Source organism: Helicoverpa armigera, chromosome 15 (assembly GCF_030705265.1).
Source record: "Helicoverpa armigera isolate CAAS_96S chromosome 15, ASM3070526v1, whole genome shotgun sequence".
Taxonomy (NCBI): Eukaryota; Metazoa; Arthropoda; class Insecta; order Lepidoptera; family Noctuidae; genus Helicoverpa; species Helicoverpa armigera.
Genome location: NC_087134.1, coordinates 4,598,035 through 4,612,602, shown reverse-complemented (window position 1 = coordinate 4,612,602; position 14,568 = coordinate 4,598,035). Strand labels below are relative to the sequence as shown.

Sequence of the window (14,568 nt, the reverse complement as noted above, 5' to 3'; positions counted from 1 at the left end):
TTTATTACAATCAAAGGCTAACCTTTTCACGAATTAATTATGTATAAAATGGGTCACAAATAACTACACTTAAAAAAAATTATCCGTCCACTTATACGTGGAAACGTAACAAAGTGACCACGATACATTTTTGCGAACAAATTGATACACATCCATATAGGGTTTTACGTATTAAGAGCAAAAGTCAGACTGTTGACATTGGCAACTTTGTCCCGTCCTTATCAGTTCCCTTAGGACCGCCTCAAGTCACAAGCCTCTCTCTTCCTTTTGCGACCTCATTTTTTGCTGATACTTATAGCGATCATAAATAACAAAGCGTCCGAACAACGCTAATGAGTTTACGACAAGAAAAAACAGTGAAAAATCTCCAGTTACGATTATAGTAAGTAGAAATCCACACCTATTACACCTCTAGAAGAAAGTATTACAGCAATAGTTAGGTAATGGGCCCCACGTTTTTATTTTAGTCTAATATGACCGGGACCACCTACGTAGGTTTATAGGTAAGTAACAGTTTTTTTTATTTTCTAGTTTTCAGTGCACATAAGATAAAACCGTTTAACTTAAAAGTTTTTTTTACCGATTTTTTTAACCTTCTCCGAACAGTTCGAGCACTCACAGATACTCCGTGGAAGTCGCGAAGTTGTTTTTGTGTCTCAATGGAGGTAAGGTGACGATTTCTCAAGCTGGTCATCACGATGAATCGCTCCTGCCTTTCAGTTGTGACCCGAGATCGTGGCCTTCCTTGGCGACGAACAAAGCCGCCAGTCTCTAGGTACCTCCGATAAACATTTCAGACCGCAGATCGACTTAAATTAAGTTGAGCACTCACGTTTCTTTGGCTGCGTCCGGCCTGAATAAGTGCCACAGCTTGGGCGGCGACTTCAGGTGAAGTATCCATAGATTATTGAGAGAACCTCACCTTAATGTAAAGAATAAGTAATGTTTGTTGCAAAACCAAAGATATCAATCACTTTTTCAAGAATTAAGTCCAAGTAAACCAATAAAACCAAGTTTTCTTAGTAATCGACTGTTTGATATCAACAAGCAGGCTCCAAATTGTCTCTTATTTCTTTAAATTCTGTATTCGAAATTCAAAAAAAGACTATTGAATGAAATTGTGAATGGGCAAGGTTGAAAACTGCATACAAACCTTTTGCTCGACCTAATATAAAAAATTAGCTAGGACCAAACGAAACTGAAAATACAAGGTGGGCCTATAGATGTGTCCAGAAGTGTATTTGCTGTCGAGCGTACACGAGCGAAACTCCGAACGAACCGGGTGATGTAGTCCTGAAAATCCACCGGTATGAAACGGTTAGGTACCTATATTAATTTTAGTTCAACGAAGTGCCTACCTACCCAACAAGCATGCCATCATTTATTATTTATTATCGTCCCATAAAACGGTACTTCACTAATTTGATCATAGTATCAATCTTTTGTGAGCTCACGGCCCCTTTCGATAAATCATAAACTAGGCGATAAGAGCAGGGTGGGTATTTTTTATAGTAGTTTCATATACGTTATGGTGTGTATACCCCATTTAGTAATATTTTCTACGCTGTTGAAGGTTGACCTAAATATAGAGGCATCAATCCATCGTTTGTGTATTCCTTTCGCGATTAAGTATATGCTAATTGATGGATTTTGATGCGATTTTCAAGATTATTTGAGGAAAGTTCAGCGTATAATGTATTCATCTTTACTTAAGCAATGTGCGCATTTGGCGCGAAAATACCAGGGCATTATCTATTAATGCTGTTATGCTATTAATAAGAAACAAATATTTCCCTGAACATTATCTGTATAAGGATTTTCAGGAGAATGTAGGCGCTTTATCGCAGATTTTCAGGATTTCCTTAACTGCCTGCTTTCTCTTGAGGCGCAGTTGATTCCTACGCGTTCTAAAAATAGATTACTAATCCTTTGATTCTAAAAATAAACGCCCATCTTCTACTATAAAAGCGTTTGGGTCGCTTAGGAATAATCCTTTTATTAAGCCAGTACATCCATCACTAAAAATGAATATCGCGACACCGTCAAATAAAAAAAGAATTTCAGAGAGTTCCAAAATTGAAAAAGTTGTTCTCGGTCGCCGATCAACCTGTATCACCAGTGCTGTTAAAGCGTCGTGTAGTGTCCAATTTAAATATTTTGAATTTAGAATAGTTTAATTTTATTTTGACAGTTAAATAAAAGAAACTCTTTGTTGGCGAACACAGAACGTTGAGTGCCAGAAAAAAAAGTAAAAAAAAGTGCTGTGATTAGTGATACTCGCACTTATTTTACTTTTACTCAAATGTTGGTTACGTACTTTACGCATCGTAAAATCCCATACAAAGATAAAGGGAGGGCGAGTGTATTGTGGGTCCAATCTTTAGGGAAACTCCGTATTTGTTGTGGTTAAACGTGGTCTATAAAATAGTTGAAACATCTCAGGGATCGCGAAGTAATTTTGTTAAGTAACAGGGAACTTACTCGGTGGTTATTTTCTTAAGTTTAGGACTGATTCGGTGGGTCAAGTACGAACGTAATGTACTTAAACGAAAACGTAAGTCGAGCGATTTTGTATCCGAAAATAAAATTAATCTGATGTCTTGTTTGTAGAGGGACTTACTTATCCAAAAGCCTTAAGTAATTGTACCCCTGGGGAATAAGAAAATAAAATAAAAATAGCACATTCAATGTCAAATGTAGACGGTGACCTCTCCCAAACTTTTGGATTTTAAAAGACATAAATATCGAAAATAGAAGTATATGTCCCTATGAACGAATGAATACGGTCCGATTTCCATGCTAATTTATGTGTGAGAGCCGTACTTCAAAGTTGAGCACAATCCCGTTCCTAGAATTACTTAAGTATCTATTGATTCAACGACATTGTTTGATCCGTTTATTGACACTCAGTCTCACGGCAATTAGAGTCTATAACGTTCAGTTGCCACAAAGCGATTACCAAAGGGAGCAACTACGATCGTAATACATATTTATGTTAGTATAATTTTCGAATAAGGGTCTCATACTTTTAAAATGTATAGATCTATATTTCAATATACCATTCTATGTATGTATTTATACACACAAAAAAAATGTGTTGCCTCGTATAGCAATGCATGGTACGCTCCCGGTTGACAGAGATCTGGAGAATTTTTTTCATGCCATATAATATCAGTTTTTGTGTGAATTAGTTATTTTTATCCTAGTATGAGTATAATTTTGGGCGGCGGCGACCTCTCGCGTCCGGCTTGGGCGGCGGCGACCTCTCGCGTCCGGCTTGGGCGGCGGCGACCTCTCGCGTCCGGCCCTGGTTCAAGCCATGGTCCGGGGCGAAAGGGAATGGGATGCCGTCGCCTCCTTCTGCGAAGCAGTCATGCTCGAGAAGGAGGCGGCGGAACGTCAGAGAGGTCGCACCTCTCATCCCGGCCGCCGCGCTGGAGCAGGTAGACACCACGGGCGCCGGGTGTCGCGAGACGACTCCCGGCCACCGTAGGCGTGGGTCTGTGGGCGGTGAGATCGGGTGGCTCATCGCTCATGTCTGTTTTTAGACAACAGACCCGTGTCGGCGGCGCGCGTTGTTCCACGCGCTCCTCAAAGAGATGTCAGCAACCCCAGAGGGCCCAGCAGGGCCTGGCGGGGCTGCGGGTTGTTCGAAAGAGGTACCGCGGCCCTAGCACATAAGGCCTACGACGGAACACGACGGCTTTTAGTCAGTAAGAGTTCGATCCTCACCGCTGCTAACCCACAGCGGGAGGGGTCATTTGATGATTTTTTACGTCGTTAAAAAAAAAAAAAAAAAAAAAGTATGAGTATAATTCCCACGAGACGTAGATAAATCTGTAGTTAAGGACTAAGTTTATTATAACTAAGCATAACCTAGGCAATCTAAACTACGGAATACCGATTTGATATCTGCAAAGCAATCAAACTAATCGTGATTTGTTCGAGATAAACTCAGTTAGCGCGTTTGAGTTAGCAGTTATCCATTACGAACCGAATTAAGTAGTTTAATGGGATCCGCTTTTCATTTTAAACTGTAATTCCTGGAAATAATTATTATGGAGTATCTAAGTAAAGTGGAAGCACTATTTTATAATCCTTGAACTTGTTTTCATTGTGGAATTTAACACATATTAGTTGTTTCGAATAACAACAAACAATTAACACGAAACGAATATCAGAAAGATACTTTTTTGTACCTTGAACGCTCCAAAGCTTCTACATTACTTCACTCTAGCAAAGCTTCACTATCTAGGTGACAAGTGCTATATTCTACCTGGTCTGATCTCTCTCCGGTCGTGTCGGATTACAGTTCCATCGGGCTATGAGAGTAAAGGAATAATGAGCGCACTTAATTGTGTCTGTGCAAATGCTCGTGCACTATATGTCCTGCGGAGCTGACTGATCTCATTATATGAGAACAGCTGCCGTGGCCGAAATCGGCCTTGGACTCCATCATCATTCCATCTGGGTGCGGGAATAAGTTTCCCGGGACTTGGTGAAATTGCGCGAAAGTTAATAGTATGATGATAAGTTAGTAGTAGTTAAGATACCATGTATACATACAAACCTAAAACCGCTTCATGTACACAATACAAATATTGACAAACATTTTTAATCACTCAGACTGTTTGTGTTTCTTAAGTTTTCAAACTAGCTAGACAATTTTCAGTGCCTAATTTAGATGTTTGTATTACCTATTCATGAAAACCATTTTGGTGAAACAGTTGTTTCTACATGAGAAAATTAAACATTTTCAGTGATTTACATGGAAAGTCACTTTACGATTTTGTTTGAACAGGTGGGAAGAGAGAAATTAAACAAAGATACGAGAGAAACAAATGAACAGGATCCAAAACAAAAGAAAAACTTTCCATTTGTAGATAAGTGATGTTGAATTCAACTAACTATCTTCTTATATATAAAAACGAATTGCTGTTCGTTGTCTCACTAAAACTCGAGAATGGCTGGATTTGGTTAATTTTGGTTTTAAAATGTTTGTAGAGGTCGGGGGAAGGTTTAAACGATACGAAGTTTGTTGGGTCAACTAGTATTATAATAAATATTCTACTGATCTGTTCTTTTCCTTACTAGAGATAGAATTTTGATATTTGACCCACGCAAGTTACGTCAAATTTTATCTCTGGCAAGTAAAACAACATATCTACAGATAAGTTATTGGAAATGGCCGTAAGGCATTCTATTTTTTCCTGTCGCTGAAGTAATAAGATCCTTATACAAAAATGTTGAGCACAGCGGATTTGGCAGAATATATGAGCTAACTATGCTAATATGGTCCCACTAGGTGTCAATAACAGAGGTACTTGAGCTCCTTCGGGGAAATCGACTGAAATGTATGTTAGTAGTCGAAGGGTGAATTGATAAGAGTAGACGGGTACTATTTCAAATGAAACGGTTCGGGGGAATTTTGTTGTAGCTTTGGTACTTTGCTGAATAATATCGATTTAGGCTGTAATATATTAAATGCTGATAGGAACGCAATAAAATTTCATACTATTTACGGACTAGATAAGTACTTACACGTTTCACATGCCATGCCGTGCTTCTTCCCAGCAAAAACACATAGGAAGTGGTGAAGGGCGGGCTTTTTGGGGGCTGTCTTTTGTAGATTTGACGTTCAAAAAGTGCTGATTTTCAGCCTACTTTGAATAAATGACTTTTGATTTTGATTTGACACATTTCTGTTTAAATAACTTTAATTTGAAGTCACACGAAGAAACAGGGGTTTTTAAACTTTCGCGATTTGTATACGTATTTATAACTAAACGGGACTTATAGCCGACTTCGGGGCGGAAAATTTATTTGACAAGAACTGTAGTACCTATAGTCGAGCCTTGAGTTATATTTAGTTACATCCCGTAACGTAGTTTTTCGAACAATTTGTAACTCGGGTGATATTTATAATAGACATGGCATTTATAAGGAAACTTTGTCCTTCATATGTTTTCTTTATAATAGTAGATATGTGGTGGATTTGAAAAGCTCTTTCTTTTTGGGAAGTCGGTTAAAAATAAAGTTAACTAAATTAAGAAATTATAAATGGTAATTAATCACATTAGTCACAGAGAAATTGTGTATTGTAGCGGTAGAACGCCATTTAAGTTTTGAAGTTAGGTAATTATTTTAACTACTAGGGCTAGTTAATTAAAATGTTCAGCGGCATACTAGGGCATGCCTAGCTAGCATTATATGTGTTAATCAGACTGGAACACCCCGAATCCCCGTGGAATTAAATTGATACAGATTATTATAGTTTCACACACAATATTAAGCATAGATTATAATGAACTGGACGTCCTTCAATATTGATTGTTATTTTGCACAAAATAATGGAAATCATTGTGGAAGCTTATGAATAGAAATTCAAAATTAATAGCAGAAGTTATAACTGCATTCAATGCCCTTGTACTGAACGCATTTGTACCTAGGTTTTTCAAAATAATAATGGATTAAAAAAATGTTCAGTTACGTTGGTTTAACGACTCTATCATGAAGTTGTAGTGACAACTTTCAGCGTAGATTTCGAGGACAATAGTATCACGTTCTTTACTAGAAATAGGTGACACAATACGAACTACCGGGTACTACGAATACTAAACTCTTGATTAAACTTATGCTACATTGATTAAATGAATTAAGTTTGATTTCTCAAAATGTAACAAAGTTTTCGTGACCAACAAACGTTAATGAGAAAAAAGGTGCTTAGAAGGACAGTATTCAAACATAATATTTATAAAGTGAACAGATTGTAAAGTGAACAGTGAACAGAACACAGCAGTACTATACTTAAATAAATAAAATACCGTTCCAAAAGTAAATTGAAATGCAATACTTGATATCATATAAGAGTTAATTGAAACCCGCGAGTGTATGCTTTTATTTCAACGTATATAACAATAAAAATGTTGACTTTGTGATCGTTATCCGGCTCCGCAAAATGCTGGAAGCCTGCCAGCGAGGAAGCAATCATAAAATTAATATTTGCTTGTGTTGTTTTCATTAAGATATGTCTTTCATACTGTTGGATATTAATATTTATGGACTTTAACCTATTAATAATGGTGAAGGCCACCTAGCCGTAAGTTTATAATAGAAATGAAAATACTTAATCAGAATCGAAAAGAAGGTTAGAAAAGGTGGGGTGAAAATATAGTAACTCCAGCTTATGATGTTCGAAGGATTTGTTTCTGCTCTACCGTGTGAAACGTCATTCATAGTTTCGGTGTGTTAATTAAAAAGGCGTTTAGACAAGATGACATCGGATTTTTGTTTTTTTTTTGGGCTTCAATTTTTTATATTATCTACGAGTAGTTCTTTACCCTTGTTTATATGTCTGGATGAGCATTTAACACTGAATCAATAATTCAAATCATACCAGTAGTTTTTCAGCGTTTAAACAAATAAATAAACAAAGTTTTCAGCTTTCAAATATTAGGATCTATAGATATTATTACTCAAAAACATAAGGAAAATGCAATAAAACTTTGAAATTTTCTGTGTCGAAATAAAAGGACTTTGCCGGAACGAATAAGTGTTACTTTTACAGCATTTGAACTGTTTAGTAGTGAAGTTAAAATTGCTTTAAATTAACAGTTCAAAGTTAGACTAGTTCCAGCTAAGTTTGTTACTCTCTGCTACAGATGTCTGTATTGATTTTACTCGTTGATACTGCTCCTTTTAAAAGGCAGCGAGTTACATACGATTAATTAAAAAGTATGGAAAGACTTAAAATATAAATAAATATGAAATTCCACTTGTAATTTCCAAGGATTCAGGAATATTCGGAAGGTAAAAATCGTCATTTCATTTTATCTTATTTGAATATGTAGGTAAGGCGGTTATCAGAAAAAATTAAAGATTTTTTTTATTTTTTATTAAAATCTTCCTAAAGTTGATAAGTTGACCATATATTTATTTATTCAGTACAAAATGACCAATTTCCTTCATATAATACAATTGATAATGCAATGCAAATCTTTCGCTTCGTACCGCGACAGTTCCGATAAATGACAGTCTTCGAGAAAAATGATTTATTTTACACCTAGATAAAATTTCTAACGGGAACATTCATCTTGTTTCAGATTGCAAATGGGGCGAGGACAATAAGGAGAATGGACAATGAGTTTACAGTGCTAATCGTAGATACCAGGAATTAAAATGTCTAACAAATCGCATACGCTCTTGGAGATTTTCCAAGAGATCTTAGCAGCGCCTGGAAATGCTTCGGACAGTGGTATCAATGAGACTCAGATAGTGACCATGTTGAGGGAACAGGCTGGGAGAGGGGGAAGGGGGGATGAGATGGAGTCGCTGCTGGTGAAAATGATGAAGGATGCTAAGAACAGACTGAATTTGACTTTGAAGCCGGATACTTGTGGATACTGTGAGGGCGACTTTCGTGATGTCATTATGGCGTATAATAGTATTCACGGCTATGTCAGCTTACTGGTATGTATAAATTATTTTTATGCACTAAAAATTAATCTATTTTATTTTTCGAACCAAAAAAATATATCTTCGTTCGCTTTTGGACATTAAAAACATTTATCAACTATATTTATTTGGCAGATATGATTTAGGGTTCATAGAATTTATTACAATGATTGAGCGTAAGGCTTGTTCGACTCAAGAGAAAAGTCTAGTTGTTGAAATTCGTAAGTAAGGGCTCGAGAGCTAATAAAATAATCAGACTTAAAAACAACGTCTCGAATTCTTAGTATTAGCATTTACAATTTAAATGTAGGTATTCACTCGTAGCAACTAAGGATGGATTTAGTTTGGATTTCTAGAAATAACTTGATTTGTCTAGTTCATATTTAGACACAGATATTGATTTTACGTTCAGATATAGCCATGTTTTCAGTAAGGTAAATAACGGCAACTAGATATCCCTGTTCATGATATTTTTCTCCGATCTAGGATATACATATAGGTATTTGGTTTTGTTTATTTTTGCTGGCCCTTTATCACAGTTGCTCTATATGGGGATCCCAAATAATTATACGTATAAATCTATACTAATATTATAAAGAGGAAAACTTGGTTTGTTTGTTTGTTTGGTTGTAATGGATAAACTCAAAAATTACCGACCGATTTTAAATATTCTTTCACCATTAGAAAGCTATATTAACTGCGACTAACATAGGCTATATTTTATCCCGGTGCGGGCAGTAGCTCCCACGGGACGCGGGTGAAACCGCGGGAAAACGGCTAGTTATAAATAATTTATTATTCTACTTGTGAGTATCTTTTGTTGGGAATAGTAATATGTGATCTGTAAAAAAATCAACAAACTATCAAGGCACGGATCATGAGCTACAACGAAATCCTAGTAATAGGCTAATTTTACCATTTGGGTACCTATGGTTATATAAAAAGACTTTCTTTTAAGTTACAAGTGGCTCGAATGTTGAATATAGCCTTTTGACTCCAGAATTACTTTTTATACAGAATATTTTTTACTCTACTGATGTCTAGATATCATAATTTTCTTTGATGTAAACCTTTTAAGACGAAACTACCTTTAAAGTGGATGGTACAAAGGGTTAAGATGGTATGTTAAGATTCTACCAAATTTGATAGCACTCGACTGAAATGATAGACACAGTCATAGTCAGTTGAAAAATATGAAATAATAAACTGTATACTTAATATTAATCTCGCATAACACATTTCTTTCATAAACTGTGTGCTTGGCTACACATCAGCAAACAAGTCCTAGTCATGACAGTCGTTCCAAAGAGCTTTAAGTGTGCACAGAGTATGCTCTCTTCAGCAAATACCTTATTCTTTCTGTGGCCACTACAAACATCAGGAAAGGCATTAGACTGACAATCGGATTTCATGTGAAAGTTTGGAAAAATTCTATACCTAAATTAAAATTCCTTAAAAGCTATTCCAAAATAATTTGTAGCCTTCAATATTAATATACTGCGGCTGAAAACTGAAACACCACTCAATTTTAGAAAAAACTCAGAAAAGCTCTCAAGTAAGAATAAGTTGAGTAATGTTCGAGTATTTTTTAATATCTCTATGTTCATAAACACTTGATCGAACCAATTTAAAACTAAAATGCATCAAATACACGTGATGTACACATATACCTACCTACCTCCTACTCAGATTATCTGTCACACAGCCCACGCTACAGCACAAGTGCTAAACACAAAATTAGATCCCCTGTTCTAATAATACACCACCACTTGAATACATTATTCACATCACGGATGATCCTTCGAAGTCTTCTTAACTTGATTCCTCCTATTAGACATTTGAGTCAAAATCCTTATTAGTAATAGGTATCTATAGATGTAATAGAATCTTTGTATGTGGCGCAGCAAGCATAGCAGGTAATTAAGTGTTCTAATGCTTGGGAAAGGATATAGATTTATTTTTATCGGGTGTGGAAAGAAGTATCCTCTGGATCCGTGTGGAAGCGAGGAATACCCCACAGCAGGGCCCAGCATAAAAGGTCTATTAGTTAGACTATCATTCGATATCACTAGTCGTCCGATAATTATTTATGAAACTATAAATACGCGGTTCAAAAAGCAACTAAATTCGTATTGCACGTATACGGAACTAAACCGTCCAATATTTATTGGCCAAACCCCGTATTCCAGTTACTATTAGTAGTGAAAACATTCAAAATAATAAATTCTATGAAACAAGCTGTGAATCGTTTATCAAAAGCCGATAAAACCTATTGGATAACATCCACATCCTTGGTCACAGACAACTTATACAACCGTATTGGGTTTCGGTATGTTTCCTCAAATGTGTGTCGAACAACCTTCCAAATATTTACTCATGCATACGTTTGATCATTCGAGCCATCTACAGGATATTGCAATGTTTATTTGGGAGCCATCCATCAAAACATTTTTGCTAAGTTGCTGGGTATTTTTTTTGGGTCATAGACTAGTAAAATGTTTGTGTATTGGTCATAATAGTCTGGAATCTGATAGGTGTGGATGTAAAGAGATATTAACAAATAAAAGTTAATTATTCAATAGTCAATATTTAAATTATCGTAATATAATATTTAAATATTATATTACGGGTAGTCAGAAGCCAGTAAGTCTGACACCAGTCTAACCAAGGGGTATTGGGTTGCCCGGGTAACTGGGTTGAGGGGGTCAGATAGGGCAGTCGCTACTTGTAAAGCACTGGTACTCAGCTACATCCGGTTAGACTGGAAGCCGACCCCAACGTAGTTTGGGAAAAAGGCTCGGAGGATGGATGAATATTTAAATTATAAACTCTTGGGTACACTCCCGGTGGGCAGCGATGAGGAGTCTTTTGATGCAATTTTATAATTGTTTTTATTTGTACATTTAAATAAGTTTTAGGTCATTAAATTAGAGTTAATAAATCGTATAAACTAATCGGAAACTGCTGGATAAAGGCTTTTTTTAGTGGTGTGTGGTGGTTATACGGCCACCAGTCTGTCACTAGAGCCGTTCGTTTTTCAGCAGGGAACCACGGAACAGTGAGGTTGGCAATTGGGGCTAGACGATGTTGGTTTGCCCCCTTACCCCTCAATTAGACCAATAAAAACACAAAAATATATTCTATTTTGGCAATATTCATAATCTGTCTCTGAATTCTAAAAAATCTATGTATTTAAAAATGCATGAACCAAATTGTACTCATCTAATAAAAACAGTCACGATTTTTTATTATTTACTGCTCAGAAAAATATGAAGTTGGTAGCTTATATCAGTCCCAGTACATAAAGTTAATAAAATGATCTATATTATAATATATTTTAGGATCACAACTCCCAAAGCGGCATCGAACTACGGCAAGAGAACGGATTAAAAGTTTTATCGCTCTGATTTTGTTGGTGTTACTCCACTTAACTTATTTAAACTTTCAGGTACTTTGAATATACATTATTTACATGTATTTTAGTATATTAGATTGTAGTGTTAATGTTAAAGTTAAAGTTTCTTCTCTCACTTACAGGTTATTTAATCCAACTGGATAGGTCTCTGGGTCAAAAATAAAACCGTTTACCATCATTATTTGGCAAAGCATTTTGAAATAATGTCGAAAGTAGTACTATTTTAAAAGTAGTATTTATTTACTTACTCATAATATAAGCTAAATAACTACACAGCGTGAAAAATCTGCGACATCATTGTTCGCATTTTCAAACGAATTGCCAAAAAGGTTTGACAGTTCAATAAAAGTATAGAATTTGGCTTGTTGTTTTACTACCATATTAACACCATGGCCACGATAGTATTATGCAGATCTATGTTCGGTGAGATGAGAAAATCGTAGGGACAGTTTAGTGACCCGCTGTCTTTGGCAGTTAGACCTACACGGATCATTGTTCAGTCAAGCACCAAGGTTGTTTACCTCACGATTTGGGGTAGGTGCTAAAATTATAATACGTTCGCAAAACAGGATCTAACATAGACGCTCTGTGTGAATATAAAGTAAGTGATTAATTTAATTTGTACAATTAGTACAACAATAGTAGCAATATCACACAAGATTTTTTGAAAAATATTACTTATTTAACTTTTTAAACAATTAATGTATTCTTAGAGGTCAGATCAGAAGTGGTACTTGAAAATGAATAACACACGTCTATAGACATTTAACCTGGTAAGGTTTATTTCTTACAAAGGATTTAGCAGAAGCCAACTTTGAATAGCAAATACAATATCGATAATTAATTGTAAGATCACGATGTGACATCTTCAACGTCCGTCATCCTTCTATCCGTCATAACTTCTTCTTCTATACCAGCCCGGTCAGGCCAGGTTGGTAGCAAGGAGGATTCATATCTAACAGTATATTTTTAAAATTGCGAGTTTTTCACTGTATGTTGCAAAGCCGAAAAATCCGCTAAGTATATAAAATTACCTTTAGCCTAGAACAAGTTTTCAAAGCTGTCAATTTTATAATTCTAAAAATGGTCCCTTATTCAGTATTCCAAGAATAGGAAAATGTTCATCAAAACATTACTTACATTAATTAATAATAATTACATTAATCTCACTAGATTTTGTACAATTTTCTTGTTGGTAAAAAGTCTTGCATGGTTGTTACGCAAACGGTTGTTTATTTTCGAACTGACAGTTTGTTTACGTCGCAACCAGTCGTTTGTTTCACATTAGCGTGGGCTCGAATATTTGTTATTCAATCATTCAGACTTGTCAGCACGGAGGAAGGAAAGATAGCGGAGATGCCATATGGAAGGTCGCCCTCTTGTAGGTCACGTAACATACAGTAGGCTAGAACTAACGAGGCGTTCGGGTTCTTGTCATATCAAAACCAATCTGTCAACGATCGGTCTTGATTGATTGGAGATTTTGAAAATAATGGACGGGTTCCATGGAAGGCGTGCAAGAGCGGAGCTTGTAACGTCCTTAGTCTCCCAAACACCCGCATTTTGGCGAGCTACTTTCTTGGCAGATTTTGCGATATGTCATCTCCGCTAATCATTTACTTCTCCATGGTTCTCAGTATCCTAGTGTAAAGGTGAAATAGTTTACTGGCAGGGATATTCAAAGTAGATCCCTCAAATATTATTATGTAAAGGTGTGAAGACATTGTACCTGTGGCTAGAATAACGGTGTTTAGGGTATTACTTAATAATTTTGTTGACAAAATATTAAATTCAAAAATATTGATCACTTAATTTTAATTAACACATTCAAATTGGCATGTATTCATTTAAAAGCCTCCGTGATTGACGGTCTGTTTGTTCGTTATTATTATATTGCCAATGTAAAGTAAAAACAAAAAGTTATTATGAGTAATTTTCCTATGAAAGTACGTAAATATTTATATTTGTTATAAAAAAGAGTTCTGAGAAGGAATCTCGTGATTTAGCTTGGCAGAGTATATAAATATCAATTGCTCTGAATTTTCCCACAGAAATTATATTGTTTTAGGAATCATTATTACAACTGGTAAAAGTAATATTTTACTACCATAACATAATCTGGTTTTATTTTTATTTCTTCGTATAGTTTGTATAGTTTTAATGGAAAAACTGGATATTTATTTAGGACGTTTTAATAAGCCTTTAATAATATTGTTGTTAAAGTTGACAGAGCAGTAGGTAGGTATTTAAACCTCTATGGATTCGATGTTATGTTTATTATATTTTATGAAGTTCTGTTGGCACTCAAGTATGATAAAATACATTTCTTTTCTTTCTTTTCTTTCTATAAAATTAGGCTATTTCAACCATGGAATAGAATCTTTGATGAACAGATTTTTATGCCGAAAGCAGTGATTTAGTCACCGATCATCATCTGCCTAGCTTTTTCCTAACAATGTTTGGGTCGGCTTTCAGTCTAATGGGATGCAGCTGAGTACCAGTGTTTTACAGCGAGCGACTGCATATCTGACTTCCTCAACCCAGTTACCCGAGCAACCCAATACCACTCGGTAAGACTGATCCAGTCACCCACACAAAAGTGTAGAGTGCACTTAAATTTCAGCGTCCATCAGCAAGCGAAACTATTATGTGTTCGTACTATGAGGAACATCACTCTAAAATGTAGGTACATTATGCAG

The 14,568-nt window shown here is 35.8% G+C and overlaps 1 protein-coding gene across 3 annotated transcripts in view; it reads left to right on the top strand.

Moving 5' to 3' along the window:
- LOC110376412 (G-protein coupled receptor dmsr-1) overlaps positions 1-14,568 on the top strand; it is a 56,953-nt gene that overhangs the window by 23,471 nt on the left and 18,914 nt on the right. For all 3 annotated transcript variants that reach the window (XM_021334877.3, XM_064038214.1, XM_021334878.3), the window contains exon 2: positions 8,103-8,469. In XM_021334877.3, the coding sequence (XP_021190552.1) occupies positions 8,179-8,469 (291 nt within the window). In that variant the 5' untranslated portion in view covers positions 8,103-8,178. The remainder of the gene's footprint in view (positions 1-8,102; positions 8,470-14,568) is intronic.